The sequence below is a fragment of the Gorilla gorilla genome, chromosome 3 (assembly GCF_029281585.2).
Source record: "Gorilla gorilla gorilla isolate KB3781 chromosome 3, NHGRI_mGorGor1-v2.1_pri, whole genome shotgun sequence".
In the NCBI taxonomy this organism is placed as follows: Eukaryota; Metazoa; Chordata; class Mammalia; order Primates; family Hominidae; genus Gorilla; species Gorilla gorilla.
In genome coordinates this window covers 98,744,580-98,768,365 of record NC_073227.2, presented here as the reverse complement: position 1 = coordinate 98,768,365, position 23,786 = coordinate 98,744,580, and the positions used below count along the sequence as shown (strand labels likewise).

Genomic DNA, 23,786 nt, shown 5'->3' with positions numbered 1-23,786 from the left:
TGTGGTAGGGAATAATGATATTAAAAATACCTATGAATTTTTTGGATCTCTGTAGAGGGAGATCATTTGCCACCAACATTTTATATAAATATTCAGAGAATGTTATCAGTAGGCATTCTTAAAGCACTTTTATTTTTCAAAACACTAATAATTAGTTAAACCACAGTTTATGTCCCCTCAACCTAAGAGTAACTAAAGATAATTTCTTCTGTTACCATCTTCATCATTGGATATGGTGATGGTGGCCATGTTATTCTTTCCAATTCTAGCTCCACTCCAGTGGTTTCCAAGAGGAAGGCCGAGGTAGACCCTGAACTGTTCCTCTGGCTCAAACATGGAGTCATCGTGGATATAGACCGTACAGTTCTTCACCTAGAGCCAATGGCACAAGACAGATTAAAATTTTCAGCAAGATATCAGTGATTTGCTTGGTTTTCCTAGAAAATTATTTTTCTTCTTTATTGCATCAAAAAGTCCACACAAATTCAAAAGGATCCAGTTTCGTTTATAAAACAAAATGTTCAAATTTAACAGTTCATGCTTGAGTGGGACCCACCTATATGTGGAGACTTGTATTAGAACATGCCAAACCATTTTTAATTATTGGTGATGAATTATGAAAAACAAGATCAACAAAACAAAGAACCCACTAAAAACCATATGTAGAACATCTGTGTGCTTTCCCACATTTTTTTCTGGGCTGCTTAATACATTTTCACATATTAAAATAGGTAGATTTCTGATGACGGGGGTTTAACATACTGATTAAACTTCCTGGAGAGTTGAGTAACACTTCTTTTCCTTTGTAAAAATCGAAGTCTTATAAGGAAATCAGAAAGGCTTTGCGTTAGGCTAAAGATACCTTTAAATGCTAAAGAATTTTCGAATCTGCTCCCAAATGATATCTCATCTGAAAACTGCTGAGTACAGAAAGTCTGAGACCACAATCCAAATCCCCGTTTGATGGAAAGAAACCAAGTGTTTCTCAACAGAATATTCTCTACTGAGGATTGTATTTTTGAGAAAGTGTAAAATATGGTCACAACATTTCAGATAACACAGCAGCCTCAATAGTAGAGTCATGTGATGTGAAGGAGGATATTTTTAGTTGGATCATTTCAAATTCACTATTCTAACATATTGCAAAGGATATATGAGTAGAGAGAAGTTTCACTCTCATACTTCCTAAGTCACGCTAAATGGTGAGAGAATATCCCTGTGAACATTTATATGTGACTTGCTAACCTGATTTTAAGTCCCTGAAGAATGTTGTGTTTTTTTTTCCTCTACCACATCTTTTGTATAAGAATTCCTTATAGAAAGCATGAAGTTAGCAGTGACTTTTTAGATCTTAAAAAAAATGTTAGTGAATGACAAGTTTCAAAGCATATGCTTAGCAAGCAAAATAATAATAATAATAATAAAGGTTCTAAAATGTGCTTAAGAATAATGATAGATTGCCATGTGGGTAACACAGACTACTAGACTGTATTTTCTTTATAATTTTATTAAATTAAAAACTACTTCTTGGATAAGCAGAAAATTCTCTTTTGAACTTAAAACAAATACAGACATGTAGACTCAAAGCTGAAGATGGTATCTGTAGTACATGTATGTGTTTTAAAGCACATTTCAACCTGTCACCAATAAAATTCCCATAAAATATATAACTAAGACAGGCTTTTATGAGTCATAAATGTGTAAATGTCATGAGTGCCCCAAAGAAGGAAGCTATCACTTTTATTTTTGTAGTAAAGATGAACAGAGGAAGAATCTAGGGTGATGTGTGATGGGTGTGTTTTATGTTAAACTTCAAAAGGACTAATCATAAGGCAAAAACTGGATACATTTGATTATTTCAAAATTGAAGGCTTCTGATCAACTAAGAACACCATACTCAATGGTAATAAATAAGTGACAGAAAAAGAAAAGATGTTATTAATACCTAAAATGTCTAAAACTGGTAAGGAATCAATATTTGGGAAATATAAGAAAGTATTGCAAATCAGTGAGTAAAAGATAACACAATAAAATAAGAAACAAAGGATAAAAATAAGCTTATATGCTTATTGGAAACCCAATAAGCTAACAAGCATATAAAAGATGAGTAATTAGAGAATTACAAATTAAAATGAGATATAACTTTATACATATTAAATTAGCAAAAATTCAAAAGATGAATAATGCTCATTTTGAAGAGAATATAGGGTTATAGCAACCCTCATGCACTTCTAGTGACATTCTGGAAAGTATTCCAACAGAAGTTTTTCAAATTAAGTATATGCATGTCCTGTAGTTTATCAAAATTGATTTTGATAAACTGATTGTATATCCAAGAAAATTCTCATTCAAGTCTGTAAGTGGACATGTATGAGGATGTGCACTGAAGCATTATTTGTGATGACAGGGTGTCAGGAAGCTGGTGGGTGTGATCACTGAAGTTCTTCACTGTCTCTTGCTGAGAGTGCATGGGTAAAATATAGCAGACACATATTGATAAATATTTGTCCCCTCCATATCTCCTGTTGAAATTTGATCCCCAATTATTGGAAGTGGGGCCTGGTGGAAGATGTTTGGGTGATGGGGACAGTTCTCTCATGAATGGCTTGGTGCCATTCTCACAGGATTGAATGAATTCTCTCTTAAATCCCATGAGATATGGTAGTTAATAAGAGTCTGACACCTCCCTACCCTCTCTCTTTCCTCCTCTCTTGCCATGTGATGATGCCTGCTCCTCTTCCTCTTCTGCCTTGAGTGGTAGCTTCCTGAAGCCCTCACCAGAAGCAGATGCTGGCACCATGTTTCTTGTACAGCCTGCAGAACTGTGAGCCAAATAAACCCCTTTTCTTTATGAACTACCCAGCCTCAGGTATTCCTTTATAGCAATGCAAATCGACTAAGACATATACCATAAAATATTATGCAACAGTTAGAAGCAACAGATTACATGTACACCTAAAAAACATAGATCTCAAAACATTGCTGAGTAAAAACAGTAAAAGATGAAAAAAAGAGGACAATAGCATTTTTAGAAATTAAAACTGTATACATAAAACAACAAGCATTTCCTAAGAAGAAATACAAGTTAAGAGATACATATTAAACACAATAGATTGATGAGCAGGGAAAATAATGTGGCTGGAGAGTAGGGGTAAAACAAAATGAATAAAAAAAACAAACATAAGAGAAGGGCTTAGTATTGACCAATGAGGATGTGTGCCTTGAACCAAGGGATACAATTGACTCAACCATCTGAAACTGAGATTTTAAAATGGGGAAAATGTGATTCTGATTCAATACACACTTTTGACATACACTGAGGTTGCAGACTAATTTTGGTGCAGCCATGTTTAGTGGTGAGTTTCTTTTTTTTTTTAATCATTATTATACTTTAAGTTCTGGGATACATGTGCAGAACATGCAGGTTTGTTACATAGGTATACATGTGCCATGGTGGTTTGCTGCACCAATCAACCCGTCATTTAAATTGGGTATTCCTCCTAATGCTATCCCTCCCCTAGCCCCCCCACCACCCAGACAGGCCTCGGTGTGTGATGTTCCCCTCCCTGGGTCCATGTGTTCTCATTGTTCAGCTCCCACTTATGAGTTAGAATATTCAGTGTTTGGTTTTCTGTTCCTGTGTTAGTTTGCTGAGAAGGATGGTTTCCAGCTTCATCCATGTCCCTGCAAAGGAATGAACTCATCTTTTTTTTTTATAGCTGCATAATACTCCATGGTGTATGTATGCCACAGTTTCTTTATCCAGTCTATCATTGACGGGCATTTGGGTTGGTTCCAAGTCTTTGCTATTGTGAATAGTGCTGCAATAAATATACATGTGCATGTGTCTTTATAATAGAAAGATTTATAATTCTTTGGGTATATACCCAGTAATGGGATTGCTAGGCCAAATCGTATTTCTGGTTCTAGATCCTTGAGGAATCACCATCCTGTCTTCCACAATGGTTGAACTAATTTACACTCCCACCAACAGTGTAAAAGTGTTCCTATTTCTCCACATCCTCTCCAGAATCTGTTGTTTCCTGACATTTTAATGATCGCCATTCTAACTGGCATGAGATGGTATCTCATTGTGGTTTTGATTGGCATTTCTCTAACGACCAGTGATGATGAGCTTTTTTTCATTTGTTTGTTGGCTGCATAAATGTCTTCTTTTGAGAAGTGTCTGTTCATATCCTTTGCCTACTTTTTGATGGGGTTGTTTTTTCCTTGTAAATTTGTTTAAGCTTCTTATAGATTCTGGATATTAGCCCTTTGTCAGATGGATAGATTGCAAAGATTTTCTCCCATTCTGTAGGTTTCCTGTTCACTCTGATGATAGTTTCTTTTGCTGTGCAGAGGCTCTTTAGTTCAATTAGATCCCATTTGTCAATTTTGGCTTTCGTTGCCATTGCTTTTGGTGTTTTAGTCATGAAGTCCTTGCCCGTGTCCTTGCCTTGCCCTTGTCCTGAATGGTATTGCCTATGTTTACTTCTAGGATTTTTATGGTTTTAGGTCTTATGTTTAAGTCTTCAATCCATCCTGAGTTAATTTTTGTATAAGGTGTAAGGAAAGGGTCCAGTTTCAGCTTTCTGCATATGGCTAGCTAGTTTTCCCAACACCATTTATTAAGTAGGGAATCCTTTCCCCATTGCTTATTTTTGTCAGGTTTGTCAAAAAATCAGATGGTTGTAGATGTGTGACATTATTTCTGAGGCCTCTGTTCTGTTCCATTGGTCTATATATCTCTTTTGGTAGCAGTACCATGCTGTTTTGATTACTGCAGACTTGTAGTATAGTTTGAAGTCAGGTAGTGTGATGCCTCCAGCTTTGTTCTTTTTGCTTAGGATTGTCTTGGCTATATGGGATCTTTTATGCTTCCATATGAAATTTAAAGTAGTTTTTTCTAATTTTGTGAAGAATGCCAAAGGTAGCTTGATGGGGATAGCAAGGAATCTATAAATTACTTTGGGCAGTATGGCCATTTTCATGATATTGATTCTTCTTATCCATGAGCATGGAATATTTTTCCATTTGTGTCCTCTCTTATTTCCTTGAGCAGTGGTTTGTAGTTCTCCTTGAAGAGGTCCTTCATGTCCCTTGTAAGTTGTATTCTTAGGTATTTTATTATCTTTGTAGCAGTTGTGAATGGGAGTTCACTCATGATTTGGCTCTCTGTTTATTATAGTTGTATAGGAGTGCTTGTGATTTTTGCACATTGATTTTGTATCCTGAAACTTTGCTGAAGTTCCTTATCAGCTTAAGGAGATTTGGGGCTGAGACAATGGGGTTTTCTAAATATACAATTATGTCATCTGCAAAAAGAGACAATTTGACTTCCTCTCTTCCTATTTGAATAAACGTTTATTTCTTTCTCTTGCCTGTTTGCCCTAGCCAGAACATTTAATACTATGTTGAACAGGAGTGGTGAGAGAGGGCATCTTTGTCTTGTGCAGGTTTTCAAAGGGAATGCTTCCAGCTTTTGCCCATTCAATGATATTGGCTGCGGGTTTGTCATAAATAGCTCTTGTTATTTTGAGATATGTTCCATCAATACCTAGTTTATTGAGAGTTTTTATCATGAAGGGCTGTTAAAGTTTGTCGAAGGCCTTTTCTGCATCTATTAGATAATCATGTGGGTTTTGTCATTGGTTCTGTTTATGTGATGGATTATGTTTATTGATTTGCGTATGTTGAACTAGCCTTGCATCCCAGGGATGCAGCCAACTTGATCGTGGTGGATAAACTTTTTGATGTGCTGCTGGATTCAGTTTGCCAGTATTTTATTGAGTATTTTCGCATTGATGTTCATCAGAGATATTGGCCTGAAATTTTTTTTGTTGCGTTTCTGCCACATTTAGGTATCAGGATGATGCTGGCCTCATAAAATGAATTAGGAAGGAGTCCCTCTTTTTCTATTGTTTGGAATAGTTTCAGAAGTAATGGTACCAGCTCCTCTTTGTACCTCTGGTAGAATTCGGCTGTGAATCCGTCTGGTCCTGGGCTTTTTTTGGTTGGTAGGCTATTAATCACTGCCTCAGTTTCAGAACTTGTTACTGGTCTATTCAGGGATTCAACTTCTTCCCGGTTTAGTCTTGAGAGGGCGTATGTGTCCAGGCATTTATCCATTTCTTCCAGATTTTCTAGTTTATTTGCATAGAGGTGTTTATAGTATTCTTTGATGGTAGTTTGTATTTCTGTGGGATCAGTGGTGATATCCCCTTTATCAATTTTTATTGTGTCTACTTGATTATTCTCTGTTTTCTTCTTTATTAGTCTGGATAATGGTCTATTTGGTCAATCTTTTAAAAAAACCAGCTCCTGGATTCACTGATTTTTTTGAAGGGTTTTTCGTGTCTCTATCTCCTTCAGTTCTGTTCTGATCCTAATTATTTCTTGTCTTCTGCTAGCTTTTGAATTTGTTTGTTCTTGCTTCTCAGTTCTTTTAATTGTGATGTTAGGGTGTCGATTTTAGACCTTTCCCACTTTCTCCTGTGGGCATTTAGTGCTATAAATTTCCCTCTAAACATTGCTTTAGCTGTGTTCCAGGGATTCCGGTATGTTGTGTTTGTTCTCATTGGTTTCAAAGAACTTATTTATTTCTGCCTTAATTTTGTTATTTACCCAGTAGTCATTCAGGAGCAGGTTGTTCAGTTTCCATGTAGTTGTGTGGTTTTGAGTGAGTTTCTTAATCCTGAGTTCTAATTTGATTGCACTGTGGTCTGAGAGACTGTTTGTTATGATTTCTGTTCTTTTGCATTTGCTGAGGAGTGCTTTACTTCCAAATATGTGGTCAACTTTAGAATAAGTGCCATGTGGTGCTGAGAAGAATGTATATTCTGTTGATTTTGGGTGGAGAGTTCTGTAGATGTCTATTAGGTCTGCTTGGTCCAGAGCTGAGTTCAAGTCCCAAATAACCTTCTTAATTTTCTGTCTCATTGATCTGCCTAATATTGACAGTGGGGTGTTAAAGTCTCCCACTATTATTTTGTTGGAGTCTACGTCTCTTTGTAGGTCTCTAAGAACTTGCTTTGCGAATCTGGGTGTTCCTGTATTGGGTGCATATATATTTAGGAAAGTTAGCTCATGTTGTTGCATTGATCCCTTTACCATTATGTAATATACCCTTCTTTGTCTTTTCTGATCTTTGCTGGTTTAAAGTCTGTTTTATCAGAGACTAGGATTTCAACCCCTGCTTTTTTTTTTTTTTTTTTTTTTTTTGCTTTCCATTGGCTTTAGTGGTGAGTTTCTAGGTGCATATGCATGAGATTTCATGTACATTGTCAAGAGAATACTTTGCTGACTTCGATTTGCTCAACATCTGCCTATTTGGTCCTATACTGGGATATATGTTTCCCTGGGACAGGGGTGCAGGTATTAGAGGGCTGTCTCCTGCTCTCAAAGTAACAGTGGAGTATATTCATCTCTAACATAGTTTGAGATTAAGAGGTGGTAATAAGAGCAGAAATCATTTGCTTCTGCTAAGTTCCAAATATGTCACACATCAGCTAAACTTCTCAGATCAACCAATGATATGTGTATTTGATTGTAAGTGGGAGACAAAGAAGGAATAGATGACATCATTAAAAATACTGTCAATTATGGATAACCCTTGAATGACACAGGTTCGAACTGCGTGGGTGCACTTAGACATGGATTTTTTTCTGTCTCTCTACTCCTGAGACAGTGAGACCCTCCTCTCCCTCCTTCTCTTCAGCTTATTCAATATGAAGACAATGAGGATGAAGACCTTCATGATGATCCACTATTCCACTTCTTAATAACATTTTTTCTCTAGTTTATTTTATTGTGAGAATGCAGTATGTGATACATATGACACATAAAATATGTGATAATCAACTATTTATGTTATTGGTAAGGCTTTCAGTCAACAGTAGGTTATTAGTACTTAAGTTTTGTGTGAGTCAAAAGTTATACACAAATTTTCAACTGTGTGGGGAGTTGGCACCCCTATCCCTTGCATTGTTCAAGGGTCACCTGTAGTATACAAAATTCTGAGAATTTTTGGAATTTATATAAATGACTTCATTACAGACAAATAAAGACAATAAGAGAATCTCATCTTTCAGCCACCACCAATCCACTTACTTTGTCCCCTTTGAGAAATGTAATCCGTGAAGAGTCTGCATTTCGTCTCTCCTCAAAGTCCTCCATGACCTGAGCGGAATGGCTCTGAGTATAGCACCTCACTGATGACTCATAGCTCAGGTCTCCGCTCCGAGTGATAGGGACATGTAGGACACCCTCCTTCTCCTTCACTAGGAGCAAATCCTTGGCAAACTGCATGCTGGGCACTAGGTGGGCAGACAGAAAGACAGAGGCACCATTAGTAGAAGACAGGGAAGCAGTGGCCATGGTCCTTGTCAGCCTTCAGCAGCTACTTTGGCAGGTGAGCTCCACCAAAGCCCAAGGTAGGCTGACACATCACAGGTGGCAAGCGGATTCCAAAGCATGGTTGTTGCTCTCAGGACAAGGGAACTGTTTCTACTATAAGTGTGCATCCAGTGAAACAGAACAGATCAATTTTGTATCTATCTTTGTACAACTTCAAAATGCAGTCACCATCTCAAATATGAGCAGGTAATGCAAGTCAATAAATGGGATAATTGTAAGAAAAATTTTGATGGTGTAAGAAAAATGTTGGTCATTATTTGGGTACTCAAAAGACTTCACTGTCTTCCTAGGGCTACAGTAAGGAAAACAGTAGTGCAAGTCTGGTGCTAAATGGCCACTCACATTGGTCTTGGGGCCAGAGAGACAATAGGAAAGAGTGGGGACATAAGTATAAAGGAAAGAATAGGCCCTGTTTAAAAAGTTCCAGTCTTCTGTTGCCAGATCTTATTTTCAAATGAAGCCAGAGATGTGGATTTTTATGACATAGCTCCTGAATTCAAAAATAGCAAACAAATAAAATAGTGAAAAGAAATTTTGTATAAGCCAAAACTATTTGGGACAAACAAAGCATGTCCACAGACTAAATTTGGCCAGAGGGTTCCAGTCTGTGACCACTGCTATAGATGACTCTTCTTTTTTTTTGAGACGGAGTCTCGCTCTGTCGCTCAGGCTGGAGTGCAGTGGCACAATCTCAGCTCACTGCAACCTCTACCTCCCGGGTTCAAGCAATTCTCCTGCCTCAGCCTCCCAAGTAGCTGGGACTACAGGTAGGCGCTAGATGCCTCTTCTTTTATAACTCAAATCCTCCTTTGACTTAAGGATGAGACTGTAGTCAAATCATGGTTAAAAACAAGGACTTAGGAGGAAACAGACCTGAATTTCCATCTCAGCCCTTCTACTTACCAGTTGTGTGACACAGGGCAAGTTACTTAGACTTTCCAAACTTTGGGATATTTTTCATATATAAATTGGAAATATTAATATCTAATATAGAATTGTTGGTATAATTGAATTTAATGAGATAATAAACGCATGGTACTCAATATAGTATCTGGTTTATAGTGAGAACTCAAAGTTTGGTAGGAATTAATATATTATGGTTTCTATTTTCCTCCCAACTCCAGAATTCTCAATATGAAGAATCATTTGCTCTGTATTAAGGCATTTGCCCTTCTGAGGTCAACATTTTGTTGACTGCTGGTTATTAATTTATTCATGAACAATGCAAAGAATCATATGTCAAGCCTCCTGGGTCAGAATTAGTCTTTGGGTTAAAGCTGTAATCAATCACCAATTTCCTGGCTGCCTCCTGGACACACCCCACCAATCCAGAAAGGAAGGAAAGGTGTGTGTTTGGGGATTGGGGGAGGTGGGGTAATGAGAGAAGGGGTGATAAGCACCCAAGCATTCTCCAAGTCAATGTATAGAAAGCTCTCTGTGACTCCAGAACTGTTGGCCCTGGCAAAAATAAAACCATCCCATCATATGAACTAAGCTTAATAGTTACTAATCATTACTAAATGAAAAGTCAGATGATACCACTTAAAAGAACACTATACCTAAAGGAAAATTAACAACTTTAGGCCTAACCAGTTAGGGCTCCATAACCCAGTGAAATGGCCTGTGCTGCTAAAAGGTAGATGGCAATGACATTGTCCAGCATAGGAGGACAAGAAGGAAGCTTGTTGCCAGGGAAAAAGCAATACAAGCAGGGAAGCTTTTCCGCTCCCAGCAGACATCTGAAGCTTTAGATTGCTTTTTCTTGCTGGCCTGACAGGCCTCAAGTCAGATGAGAAAGTTAAAGGCTGAAGTGGTTATGTTTAGGTTTGGTCATGCATTAATCAACTCCAAATTCCTCTTGAGGTATAAAAGACTATTTTTTCCCTCTTTAACAAGACATTCACTCTCACTTCTATCCCTGTCTGCCAAAAAAAAAAAAAAAAAAAAAAATAGAGAGAGAGAAAGAGAAAAGGCAGTGGACACATCTTCTGATTGCCTGCCCAGAAACAATCCCTCCCTTTAAGAAGACCCCAGACCAGTGGGAGACTGAGGCAAGAGACATATACAACAAGGGAGTTTCAGGAAGAGATTTAGCACAGGGGATTTCTGTTGTAAGTCAGGCATTGTGTTAAAGGTTTTCATATATATTATTTAATGTCACTCTGTCACTAACCCCATAAGGCAGTATAATCCCCAGGAAGTGATAGCACTGGCTCTTAGAATCAACTTCCCCTGACTGCAGGGCTCCTCTTTTTCCACACTGATGGGCTGCATCAATATGAAATGGAGGTTACCTGCTGATGGCGCATGGGCTCACATTGGGTATAATGCATTTTCTGTCAGCACTGCTCATAGAACACTTATTGTGCATGGCCAGTCTACAATTATCTTTTTATTTATGGAAGTCTTGTATCCTAAAATAGATTATGGGACTCTGCTCTCCACTACTCTGTAGCCCATACCATGTTGATCACCAGTGCTAGGTATAGAAAATGTCCTATAAACACTGTTACCTCGCTAATCTTCTTAATAACTGATGAAGTGAATGTAAACGCCAGTGCCTGGAATGCAATAGCCTCTTTACCAGCAACAGTTAAGCCAGAAATTTAGGAGAAATCCTGCCTCTGTTTCACGAGTGAATGAGTATGTTTGCCACAGATGCACACACAGGAGGGTGACACCATAGCAGCTACAGGACTTTCTAATGCTACCCAGTCAGCATTACTCATGCCCAAGCCCGAGTCTAATTCCAGGTACCAGCACAGCAAAGGTAGGTGAGAACAGGTAAATGTTATAAGATGAGCTGCTTAGATGATTTAAGATCCTGAAATCAGCCTAGTGGGAAAAGAATGAAAGGAGCTAAGATCACTGCAGAAGGCTGAGAGTTGACTTTGTAAGACTCTTGAGTGACAGTTAGCATTGTTATACAGAGGGCAGTGGCCAGCTGAAACTGAAATGTGAAGAGTCAGCGTAGTAGGATATGAAACCAGAAGACCGGACTTGGATAGAGCAGACTTGGATTTTAATTCCAGCTTCATCACTTTCTCTCTGTGTAATCCTACTCAAATTATTTCAAACTTGGTTTCACAAGTTAAAGGTCTGTTGCAAGGATTAGGGATAATATGTAAGATCTTTCTACTCTAGAATGTTCACACTGAATGGACTCAACAAAAGTTCGTTATTGCTAGGAAGAAAGATAACCAGAAGTAAGTACTGAATGCTATGCTGAGTTACTGAAATAGGTTTTGGGATTTCTTTCTCTGGGATAAGTTATTGATTAAACACATATTGCTGTAGCTTCTCTGAAAGAAAAAGAAAAGCTGTAGCTTTTCTGAAAGAAAATTTTTGCTTAACATATCAGTTTCCTAAGTTGACAAACCCCATGCTCATCAATAAAATACTGAAAAATATTTAAATATAATTTTGTGTGTTGATCAGTGAGGACTCTATATGTTACTGGAGTCTTGTTGGTAAGAGTGATAAATGCCAGGTGTGTCAGGAAGAAAAGAAATCAACATGTAATAAAATTTACTGTGTGCCAGGTATTACAGCAGGCATTTTCACATATTTTATCTAATTTAATCCTCACAACAATCTTGTAAGGTAGTTATTTTCATTATTTATAGATGAGCAAAATGAGGCTTAGTAACCTTAAGCTTCTGGCCTAAGGCCAAAGATCTAGGAAGTGCTGGGGCTAGAATTATATTTCAGGACTTCAACTTTGTATTCACTTTCCACTTCATCAGAGGGAAATTAATGGTCATTTCATGCAAAAGAATAAGAAACAATTTCAAGAATAAAAAGTATAGCTGAATTTTGTTCTTTCTGTTTTACCTTCTTCTTTACTAAGAAATAAAATTGCCACTGATTCTACTTCTACACCAATTAAAACCATGTAGTATATAATGCAAGGAGGATGAACTTGGGGTCAAAAGTCCTAGAATGCATGCTGGTTCCTCTAGATACTAGACATTGGGTGACCTATTTCCTCTGATTCTCAGTTTCCTTATCCACTAAATAGAAACAGAAGAAAGAGCATGGGGTTATGAGCAAGTGAGATAAGGCTTAATGGATTGCTTTGTAAACTTTGAAGTAACATGCAACATGAGATAATATAAGTGTCATAATCTTGTTCATGGTGTAAATGTTACCGTTTTGTGAATCACAAACCTAAATGTAAAACTTAAGGCTATAAAACTTCTGTAGGAAAATAGGAGAACATCTTTGTTACCTTGGGTTAGGCAAAGATTTCTTAGATACAACACTAAAAATATGATCCATAATAGAAAAATGATAAATGAGGCTGCCTCAAAATGAAAAATGATTACTCTTAGGATGTTTGTTTACAGAACAAAAAGACAAACAACAGACTTGGATAAAATATTTGCAAAATATAAATCTCTGTCCAGAATCTACAACAATGCAATACAAGTAGGAAAACAATGCAATTTAAACACCAAAACCTTGAACAACCCAAATGTCATTCAATACGTGAGTAAACAAATGGTGGTATATCCATACAATGAAAAGCTACTCTCAATAAATGGAATGAACTACTCACATATGCAATAACATGAACGAGTCTCAAATGCATTTTCTAGTGAAAGAAACCAGATGCAAAATCATAGATACTACATGATTCCATTTTTATGAAATTTTGGAAAAGGCACAACTTTAGGGCCAGAAAACAGATTAGTGGTTGTCAGGGCTGGTGACTAAGGAGACACAGACGACAAAGGCACATGAGAGAATTTTGTAGAGTGTTGGAACTGTTCAACATCTTGATTGTGGTAGTGGGCATATCACTGTACACATTTGTCAAAACTCATAGAACTGTACACTAAGGACGATGGACTTTCATTTATGCAAGTTGCACCTTCATAAACCTGGCTCTAAAACAAATTACTATCATTTTGGATGCATGCATGTATGTGTGTGTGTGTTGTATGTGTGTGTGTGTGTGTATCACACATTCATAATTATATATATATATATATATATGTATATTTTTTTTCTCCTGAAGGATAAACACACAAAAAACTGGTTAAAATGGTTGTCTCCAGTGAGAAGAACTGGGAGACTGGGAGATAGGGGTAGAAAGAAGATTTAATTTTCATAGTATACGCTTTTTGCCATTTGAATTGTTTACTACTATATACATGAAATAAATGATTTAAGAATAAATAAAAACATCAAAGATTATCCGACTTGGCTTCTTGTTCCTTTTTTGAGGACTTCTCAGCTGCTAGGAGTTTAATCATGGGCTCTATGGCCAATCTCTGGGAATGCTAATGAGGGTCCTGCTGCTTTAGGTGGAAGGTTTCACTTGATCTTCTCCACCAAACCCTAGTATCCATCCAGTGGATTCTGAAGTTCTGACAATTCTAATTTCGTCAATTCTTCTGAGAAGTAACCATCCTTTCCTGTTTTTCCTCATGCTACTTAGGTTACATCTTCAGCAGTGACTGATATTTTCTTCATATACCTGCCTCTATTCATCCCTGCACATCACCTACAATACTGCCAATATTCGCTTTCTAAAATAAAAAAGCACATCACTCCTCTGCTTATAAGCATCCACTGCTACCCTTTGCTTATAGAGTCCTTAGGCTGGATCACAATGCCTCTCAGAACTTGACTCCAATCTGTCTTTCCATTCCATTCTTCTATTCACCCCCTCCCATGCTCAAAGCAAAAGTAAGGGTCTGTTCCCCAAATGTGGATCTTTCAACACATTATACATTGTATTTACTATATGTCTCCACTTGAAATAGGTTTTCCTTTATTATGCATTAGATAGACTCCTATCACACCTGAAGACTCTGCTTAAATATAATCTCCTTGGTGAAATCTATAATTTCCCCCACTTGTAGTTCCTGTTCAGTTCCCTCTGCTCCCATAGTGCTGGATGTATAGTACTATTAGGTCATTTATCATGATTTATTCCAATTTCTCTCTTTAAGGGTCTGATTCCACAGGGAGACATTGAGCTTCTTGAGGACAGGGCCCAAGGCTTATACATCTCTTTGTGTCTGGGAGAGTACCGGAGACATCAATGGTTCTCTCTCACATCTACATACTCTGCTATGTAAAAGTGCAAATGCTCATGTATACACATCTACACACACATATTTCTTGAATGAAAATGTGAATGAGTTCCAATGTCACATATGTGGATGTTAAAGAAAAAATAGAAATATATTTGGAACTACCAGCTGGCATCCCCAATCTCTTACCATCTTGGAATGTGTCATTAATTGCAATGACTGCCTGGAAGGGTTTGGTCAGTTCGGCTCCTTGTGCTGAGCTGAGGAAAACCACAAATGTCTCCAGTCCTTCAATTACCGGATACTGAGTGTCATCCAAGATAGTCAAGGTGCAATACTAGAAAAGAAATCAAAGCAAACTTGACAGAGGACCCACCATCTAACACCCATTTACCTTGACTAGGGCAAAGGTCACAACTTGCCTGTCTTTGGGGGTTTTAAAGTAAGATTTTCTAATCCTTAACATGATGATCTCTTTATTACATGCCACTCGGAGTTTGTTTTTAGATGTTTATATCAAATGAGTATAGTTTATATCCTGAATCTGTAAGGCTGGATATTTGATGCTAAAAATGTCACTAGGAGAGTTTTTAGAAGATCCCCTCCTAAGTCTACTCTCTTGTTTATGGATGTGTGTTTTTAAAGAAAGGAAAGATAGGAATATTGCCAGGGGAGTTTAGAGAGCTTGGGAAGCAAACTAAAGACAACATTCACAAACCGACCTGTCAACTTTGTGGAGTCTCGACTGCTGTAAACGCACCTGTTCAATGACACCGGGCCCAAATTCCACCTTCCGAGAGCTGGGAACGTAGTCAACTCCTGGTGTGGCAGAAGCTGGGTCTGAGGGCCGCGTTGCACACCAGACAGATGTGAAAGTAGAGAGGTCAGTACCATGGCGGATAACTGGAATCTTTACTGTGCCTGAATTAAGATTCATAGAGATTTTAATGGTCAACTTTGAGCCAGAAAATCAGCGAGGTTTTCAGAATGATGTTCTCCCTCACTGCAATAGTGGCAGCTTTTAGCCCTTTCAGCTTTTCTAATCCAGCTTCAGTGATGCTCCTATGGCCCATCTGAGGTGAAGGCCTAGAGGTGTCACTACCTGTCTTTTCACTGACACTAGGATCAAGAGGAGACCTAGAGAAGGGCTTCATGGAGATGGTGCTGGAGAGAGCCCTTAGGGGAGAAGGCTGTTGTGGCTTCACAAGGGAGACTGCTCACAGGAGAACAACACACTTAAGGAGAGAAGGGTCTATTGCAAAACATCTCAAGCCTATTTAGGGAGAAGAAACTTAGAGCCTGGGGCCTCAGGGATGTGTCAGAAAATAGTCAATTAAGGAGGACCCAGCTAGGGGACTCTATGGAGCCTGAAGCTGAATGTTTCTAATTAAACATTCCTAACTGCGTTGATTTCTCTGTTTTACCCAAGCACATGTCATGACTTAAACCGCATGTGCTTATTACTCATCTTAGGAATGAAGCTCATCTTCCTGTCCACTGTGACATCATGCTTTGTAGTGTCCTAAGGATATTTAGCTATTTTCACAATCAAGGGCAGAGAAAAGCTTCATGAAAACCCTACAATTTTCAATCACCACATTTTCTAGCCAACATGCTGTGAGATGCAATGTAGTTATGGCTGGGCATTTGACGTATGGGAAAAAAACATGCTATAGTAGAAAGGTCTGGGTTTGAATCTAGCCTTGCCATTTTATTAGCTGCTTAATCGTTGATGACTGACTTAACCTCTCCAGGCCTCCATTTGCTCTTTTATGTAATGTTCTCTCTTCCATAGAATATTAAGTGAGAATGCATGGCACATACATGGTATGGTGCCCGGCATTCGGTAAGTGCTCAAAAATACCTGTTCCCAGTGCTCCTCCAAATCCCTTCATAGAAGTGAAAGGCCTTGATCTGGCCCAGATCAGGAGACACTCAGCACAGCTGTTTCCCCTCTGCCAGCAGTACATCTGCCTGCAGCATACAGAAGACTTCAAGACCTTTGTGGAGCCACAAGTGGGAAAGGAGCCTGAGTCTCTGAAATACCATGTGAAAGTGACCTGCCCACTGATTGCTTTGGGCTCTTACATGAATGAGAAAGTTTCACTGTATGAAGACACTGAAACTTTGGAGAGTGTTCAGGAGCTAGCAGTACACTAAATATTTCACTTCCATCCTCAATATATCACATTCCCCACTTTCACAAGCCCAGATGCTCAGCGCCAGGCCCTCCCTCTGGACCACAGAGGTCAGCCCCTGAAGCTCTAGGCTCTATGCCACAGCCCTGCCTGCCATCAAGAACCAGAGTAAGCCTTCTACACTCTATCTCCATGACCTCAATGATTTTAACCTTTAGCTCCCACAAATAAGTGAGAACATGTGAAGTTTGTCTTTCTGTGCCTGGCTTATTTCACTTAGCATAAGGACCTCCACTTCCATCCATGTTGTAGAAGGATGGTTACCAGAGGATGGGAAGAGTAGTGGGGGTGGGAAATGGTGGTGGAGGGGGGGAGTGGGCATGGTTAATGGGTACACAAAATAGTTAGAAAGAAGACCTAGTATTCCCTAGCACAACAGGGTGACTATAGTCAAAATAATTTAATTGCACATTTTAAAATAACTAAAAGAGTATAATTGGATTGTACATAACACAAAGGATAAATGCTTGAGGTGAGGTGATGAACACCCCATTTATCCTGATATGATTATTATATATTACATGCCTGTATCAAAATATATCATATAATCCATAAATATATACACTTACTATGTACCCACAAAAATTTATTAAAACAAATCAGAGTAAGAAAAGTGGATGGAACTCTCTATAATAAATTCCATGCTTGGTCTTGGCCAAGCATTATATAATGCCTTAGACCAACAGTGGTATCCCTGAGGAATGGCATTCTCAATGTCTCCAGGATATTCTGAAACCTAAGGAGAAAACTGCTCAAGAAAGGAATAAGGAGACAGGTGAAGGAAACTCAGAGACACTCTCCATTACCTGCGTCCTCACTGACAGTGAAAGCCGTGTTGCCCAGGGACACAGTCGAGGCATCGTTGGGACCACTAATGAGCACCTTGGCTGTCGCCACCCTTCCAATGCGGGCATTGTCAGAGGCATCTGCCAAGGCAATCTCAAACTCTTCTTCCTCTTCATACTCGCTGTCATCAATAAGCATGACATCACAGGTGGACATGGTCACACCAGGCCCAAATATCACACGACTCGCAGCAGACATCCCTCTAGATTTAAAATCAGAGCCTGATTCTAGAGCATAGAGGCTACTTCCCATAGCTGACTTAGGGACTGTGTAGCAAATTGCAGATACAATGCTGCTTGCATCTCCTGAAATACAAATGGCAAAAAACCAAAGCATTTGAATGAGTGTTTCTCACATTCTAAAACCTCTGGTAAGTTAATGAGCTTGGTCCCTCCCAAACAGTCCATCACTATTTCTGTTCAAACTCTGACATAAAACCTTCCTGAATTGCAGTTTCTTTTGATCCTGTGGTATAAACCACTTGAGGATTTAATATACCCCAGATACTTCACCAAACAACTCAAAATGGAATTCCTATTCTGTGAATTTTGTGCTCTGTTAATTTGCAAGATTCATTGCCCACCATCTAAGACCACAGCCGGTGGAAAGATACGACACATATTTGGTACTTTAAGTAGGAAAGTAATTGTGTCCTGAAGGTAGTGCTATAAGCACAGTTCACTGCCTTTCTGAATAAACTTCTATACTTTAATTCCCAGAGAGAAACAGGCTTATTTAAAAAGAGAAAGACAAAACAAAATAAAATCTGCCACTGTATACAAATGACTTTACTTATTAGGGCTGCCACTTCCCTTGGTGACAGCCTGTTCTGAGCCTGGCTTGGTGGCCCAGAGCAATCAATGAGGCTTGCTTGTTTTCCAAGTGGCATTACCAAGGGTTTTTGCTATCTACAGTATTTGTTACACTAATACCCAGCCAGCAGATTCAATAAAGAAACCCAAAATCATCATTTACAGTCTTGTTGTGCCTTTGAATGGGGGTTCAATTTCCATGTGTTTTAAAGTCTGAATCTTGCACAATCAAAATTCCATATGATGTTTATTTTTATTTCCAACTCCTCAAGAATTGCCCTTTTATCAACATGCACAATTACTATGTATCAGTCAAAAACAAAACAAAAAAAGAATTGCCCTTTATTTCTTACACATAGTTTATTTCTCATCTGAGCTCTACATATGACTGTCACATAGGGAAATTTTCAGCATATTTCTGTCTTCCAAGAATAAGATGGAAAGCCAGTCCTTATGAACTGTAACTTCCCTCCTTGACCAAGGTTACTAAATATTTTATGGATTGGGTGATTAAGAATACTGATTCATGAATAATTTAGAAGGCTAAATATAACCAGTCTTCTAGTCCAATTTAAGAGTAAATGGGAGCTCTAACAACTTGAACTAAGAAAAGAGGCTTTCTGATGGTAGTCACTATGGATAGAATCATCATCAGGGTTGTTGTGGGAACCAAATGAGTTAATAAGTGGAAAGTACACATGTGAGTTAAGATAATGCATGAGATGAGCGCTTAGCACATAATAGGAACTCAATAAATGTTAGCAATTATTATAGCTCTTTGTCACCTGTGGCACCAACAGACCTTTTCTTTCAATAGGTGCAAACAGAAAACCAGCGCTCTCGTTAACCCGGTAGATCTTCTTGTCAAACTCTAATGTGGGTTCATCCTCGGTATCATTGATAATGACCTTCGCCTGGGTGAATTCCCCTAACAGGGCATAAGCTGGCATGCTGAGCTCCACAGTGAAACTCTCAACATTTTCAAACACGTCATCATCGTTGATGACAATGGTGCAGGACTTGGTGTCCTCTCGCTCATCAAACTGGACCTGTCACAAAGGAACCAACAAGAAGTTAAGCTGTGCCTCAGCTTCCCCTGCTCTGCTTCCCCAGGGCATCATAGGAAAAGAGCATCCAAGTCCAGTGGGCAGAGCACTGACTGAAATAGCTGGTTCTCCTAGCCCTGGTTCCCTGCTGCATCACCTGGAACACCCAGCCACCTCTTCCCATTCTTAACCTGTACAGGAGGGCTGCTTTATTGTATAAGGACATGAAGGAGCAAAATCTCTCCTACCATTGGTGACTGGAGAAAAACATGTAGTAACTCTTTATAGCCTGTCTTATTAACTCACTTGGGGCAGCAACAGTAATCATTTGATGACTCAGTTCCCTTTCTGGAAGAACTCTGGCCTTGGAGTATGAAGTTCTGTTCTCAGGTCTGGTTCTGTTACTTCCAAGCTGTATTAGGTTATGAAGCTTTACAAACATCAGATTCCTCATCAACTAAAGAAAAATCGTAATATTCCTACCTCATACACTTCTTGGGAGGACTAAAGGAGGTCTTGTATATGAAGGTGTTAAGTGTATTTTAAAGTACCAAACAAACATAAGATATTATCATTAGTATCACCATATTACTTACACAATTAAAATTGACATAGAATTCCAGTGTACTGAATAATGGAATTTAAATTCATAGAAAATTACATTATAAACAAGGTAGACTAATTTTAACTTGATATTTTGACTACACCCTTTGCCATTAAAATGTGAATGAATTTAGCCTAGTACAAAACAGAGAAATTATTTTACATGCACACAATTGTGAACTTATAGGGATTTATTCTGGTTTTACTTTGTTTTTTTTTTAAAAAAGAAAGAAATTAAAAACCTTCAAATGAAACCACGACTACGGACTTGCCCAAAACTGAGACTGCAGGAAATGAGCCTGGACTATACTTTGTGTAAACGGAGATAACTGAAATATGTACAAAAAACAGTCATAAATGTCTGGGGACACACAAATCTGCAAAAATTTTACTCAAACAGAAAATTATTAGTATATATCTAATCAACTAATCACATTTTTATTAAGCTTCATATTTTAAAACACTCCCAGTGAAATGAAACACTCAACAGATCTTTACGTAAGATCTAGAATACACTGACAGTCTTCTGTCTTTCCCTGAAAAACACAAGAATATCCTCTGTCTTATCATTTAGCTGAAAGACATTAGCTTATCTGTTCTTTCCTAATTCCTCACTTACATTTGACATTAGAGACATTAGCTTAGTCCAGCTGAAATGCCTCAATTAAAGAACAGAGCCCACTTCTCTTTACAGAGATCTGTGTTGCCATAATGACAATAAAGTTGCTTTGAAAAAAATATTAAGTGTCAGACATTCTGCCCTCCATAAAAGATGACAAATACATGGGGCCCTGTATTTGTTGACTATTTAAGTTGACTATTTAAGTCCTCCTTTCTCTTCTGCTTTCACTCTCTCCTTTTTCTTTCTCATTGCCACCCTTAATTACCACTGGTATGTAGATGACTTGCAAATTTCTCTCTGGACACCAGACTCCTCTCTGCACTGCCTGCCCATCTATATAGTGGTCAACCTTCTCTTTCTAAGACAATTTATACCTAACATAGCCAAAGCAAAGTCACGAGCACCAAACCTTGCCAAACCGGCTCCTCTTATATGTCCCTTCCTAGCAAGAGGCATCATAATCCATCTTTCCCTTTGGCCCCACTGTCTAATCAATCCACTGCCAAATCCTATCAATTCTCACTCATCTGTCAAATCCATCCGTTTCTCTTTAACTTCACTTCATAATCGAAGCCCAAACTCCCATCATCTCAGCCAGCCTACCCCAAGGGCTTCCCAACCAGTCTCCTTACACACTCTCTTCTCTCCCTTTAGGTAAAGAAGGTGAGAGGAGAGGAAGGGTTGGGATACCAAAGCTGAGTATAGAACATGATGCTTGGAGACTTCTTTTTGTCGTGAAGCAAAATGTAAAGACTGAAAAGCTAGACAACAACTTCCCCTTTGGCAATTAAAACTTCAATGGAGGTTAGAGAGACTGAAGAACAAAGTACTATGGGAGGGGAACATAGGAAAACTATTTAATACTTGAAGAAGGACACCAATGTAAAGGAAAGTTGGGTAAGAAGTAGGAAAGTGCCACAATTGCTTGCAGCCATGTCACAGCCCTTGCTGGAGCCTCCCCCAACCCCACCACCCCACCTACCTGGCCAGCATACTCTACGTAGTCCTGTTGCCCAGGTTGGGAGCTGACCCTGGAGCTGGAGCTGGCGGTGCCTTGCTCGGTGCGACACAGGACGATGGCATATTGGTTCAGGTTCCCAGTCCTCTGCACCGTGACACTGACAGACCCTGCCTTCTCACTGACATTGTAGCTGGAAGCACACAAAAAGGCATCTCTTAAACTATGCCCCATGGTTATGAAAAAACAACTTGTTTAATGCCTGTCTCTTCCATTTGGTTCTTGGCATTAGGTAGTCAGAGAAGAGGAAGTTTGGTTCCTCTAAGAATCCAGGCTGTAAATTGAGGGAATGAGTTCACCTGAACAATCAGAGCACGAAACAAACAGGGAAGCTGTGGATGCAGAATGTCGTCTTCCCTGCTTTGCAAGCAAGCTGAGAGTCATTTTGGGAGATGGACAGCACATAGGAGCGATGAACTTCAGATTTCAGGGCACAGGGAAAGGAAAAACAATCTCTCTCTCCTGGGGTTGAGTAATCACAATAGGTCAGTGGGTTCTTAGGGAAGAAAGCTGCTCTGAAGGCAATCAATGACTTAGGTGGGAACTGACTGGACCAGATCTCCAGGAACTGCATGACAGAGTCAGGGCAGAAGCAGAGGTAAGAAAATGTGAGGTAAGCCTACATAACAGAGATGTTTAGACAAATAGAACTTTAAGACAATGGGGGAAGGACATGATTAATTTAGCTTGCTGCTCAGAATCTCTATTGCATTTGTAAAGTAGAAGGCCAACTATTCATATGCTATTGATTCATAATAAGTATCTAGGTTTGGAAAGGCCACAGAAAGTAGGGCATGAGCTGGGCTTTGTTTTTCACCACTGAGGATGGCCCCTAGACCTGGGTGCATGTCTTGTTGCTGTGAGGACAGCAGGGAAAGTGCCTCTGAGAGCTCAGTCCTCATTGCCAGCTTTGGGACCGTCTATACCACTTAGTCCATTAAATGTTAGAGGGTTTTCCAGAAAAAGGGATGAATTTTATTGAATTTATTGAATTTTGAAGGTGATACAATTGAGAGGTAAATAACAGCAAAACATTATATATGTAAAAGTTGATTCTAATTTTCCTCTAGTTCTCCAAATGTGTGTAAGAGTAGAATAGCCTGAATTTGGGGCACATGAAATCAAGGTTTTAAGTCTTCCTTTTTTCCCCCAAGTTCCAATTTTTATCTGAATTTTCATGAAGTTGATTTCTTGGATACTGAGTCTCCGAAATGTAGACTTAAAGAATATTTCCCCCACATAAATTATAATCCTAGTTATAATCTAACCTATAAAATCAGCACCATGCTTGCACACTACCTTTAACAATCAGTATCTCTCTGTTTGCCTTTCTAACTCTCCAACAGATTAGAAAAGCATCTTAAAGAGCTGTCCACATTAAGCCATGCATTTAGCCCTACAGATATACATTCCTACCAAACCCAAAGAAGCCAGAGGAGAAAACAGGGTTGGGAACAAGGAGAATACAGATGGAAGGTGAAGATATTGATAGTGTGGGCCAGTGATTATTTTCCAAACTTGAATGCCTATTTTTATTTTTCCTATCAGTTCTACTAGACTCTCTTTTAAAACTTGAAGACAGAAGCAAAAACATTTGTCTGAGAAGCAGTAGAGCACATCGTTAAGATCACTGGGCTTACATCCTGGTCTTACTTCTTATTAGCTATGTGACTGTGGACAAGTTACATAAACAAGTTTCTGTCTCTATTACTTTGCCACTGTGGGGACAGGAATGGAATTCATCTCAGAATTCCAAGTATTATATAAGATGATGCATGTCAAGTCCTAGTGCAGCACCTAATACATACAGTACTCAATAAATATTTGGTGAAATTATTACTTTTATCACTGTCATCATCATGACATCACCACCATCAAGAGGTGACTAGAGCTGCCCCCCAGCATCCTTCATCCTGACTCCCTCTGCTTGCCTGATTGATTTCTCAAGAAGGAAAGCACAGTAAAACTTGTACCTGGTATATTTAAAGCTGATGAGGGACCACTGGATATGGAAGACATTGTCGCTGACCACATTGGGTTTACTGTCTTTCACCAGAAAATGAAAACTATCCATCATCTCACGGATCTTCTCCTTGTGCAACACATAACGAATCAACCCCAAGTTCACATCCTCTGTGAGAAAAAAGACTCACTGTGAATTAACCCAGGGATGTAACGC

General features: G+C 38.9%; 1 protein-coding gene across 3 annotated transcripts in view; it reads right to left on the bottom strand.

Moving 5' to 3' along the window:
• FRAS1 (Fraser extracellular matrix complex subunit 1) overlaps nucleotides 1-23,786 on the bottom strand; it is a 484,406-nt gene that overhangs the window by 46,810 nt on the left and 413,810 nt on the right. For all 3 annotated transcript variants that reach the window (XM_004038871.5, XM_055385587.2, XM_055385586.2), the window contains 8 exons: nucleotides 23,581-23,740; nucleotides 21,572-21,740; nucleotides 19,121-19,367; nucleotides 17,467-17,811; nucleotides 15,223-15,383; nucleotides 14,652-14,799; nucleotides 8,110-8,315; nucleotides 216-372 (listed from right to left, as the gene is read on the bottom strand). In XM_004038871.5, the coding sequence (XP_004038919.5) occupies nucleotides 216-372; nucleotides 8,110-8,315; nucleotides 14,652-14,799; nucleotides 15,223-15,383; nucleotides 17,467-17,811; nucleotides 19,121-19,367; nucleotides 21,572-21,740; nucleotides 23,581-23,740 (1,593 nt within the window). The remainder of the gene's footprint in view (nucleotides 1-215; nucleotides 373-8,109; nucleotides 8,316-14,651; nucleotides 14,800-15,222; nucleotides 15,384-17,466; nucleotides 17,812-19,120; nucleotides 19,368-21,571; nucleotides 21,741-23,580; nucleotides 23,741-23,786) is intronic.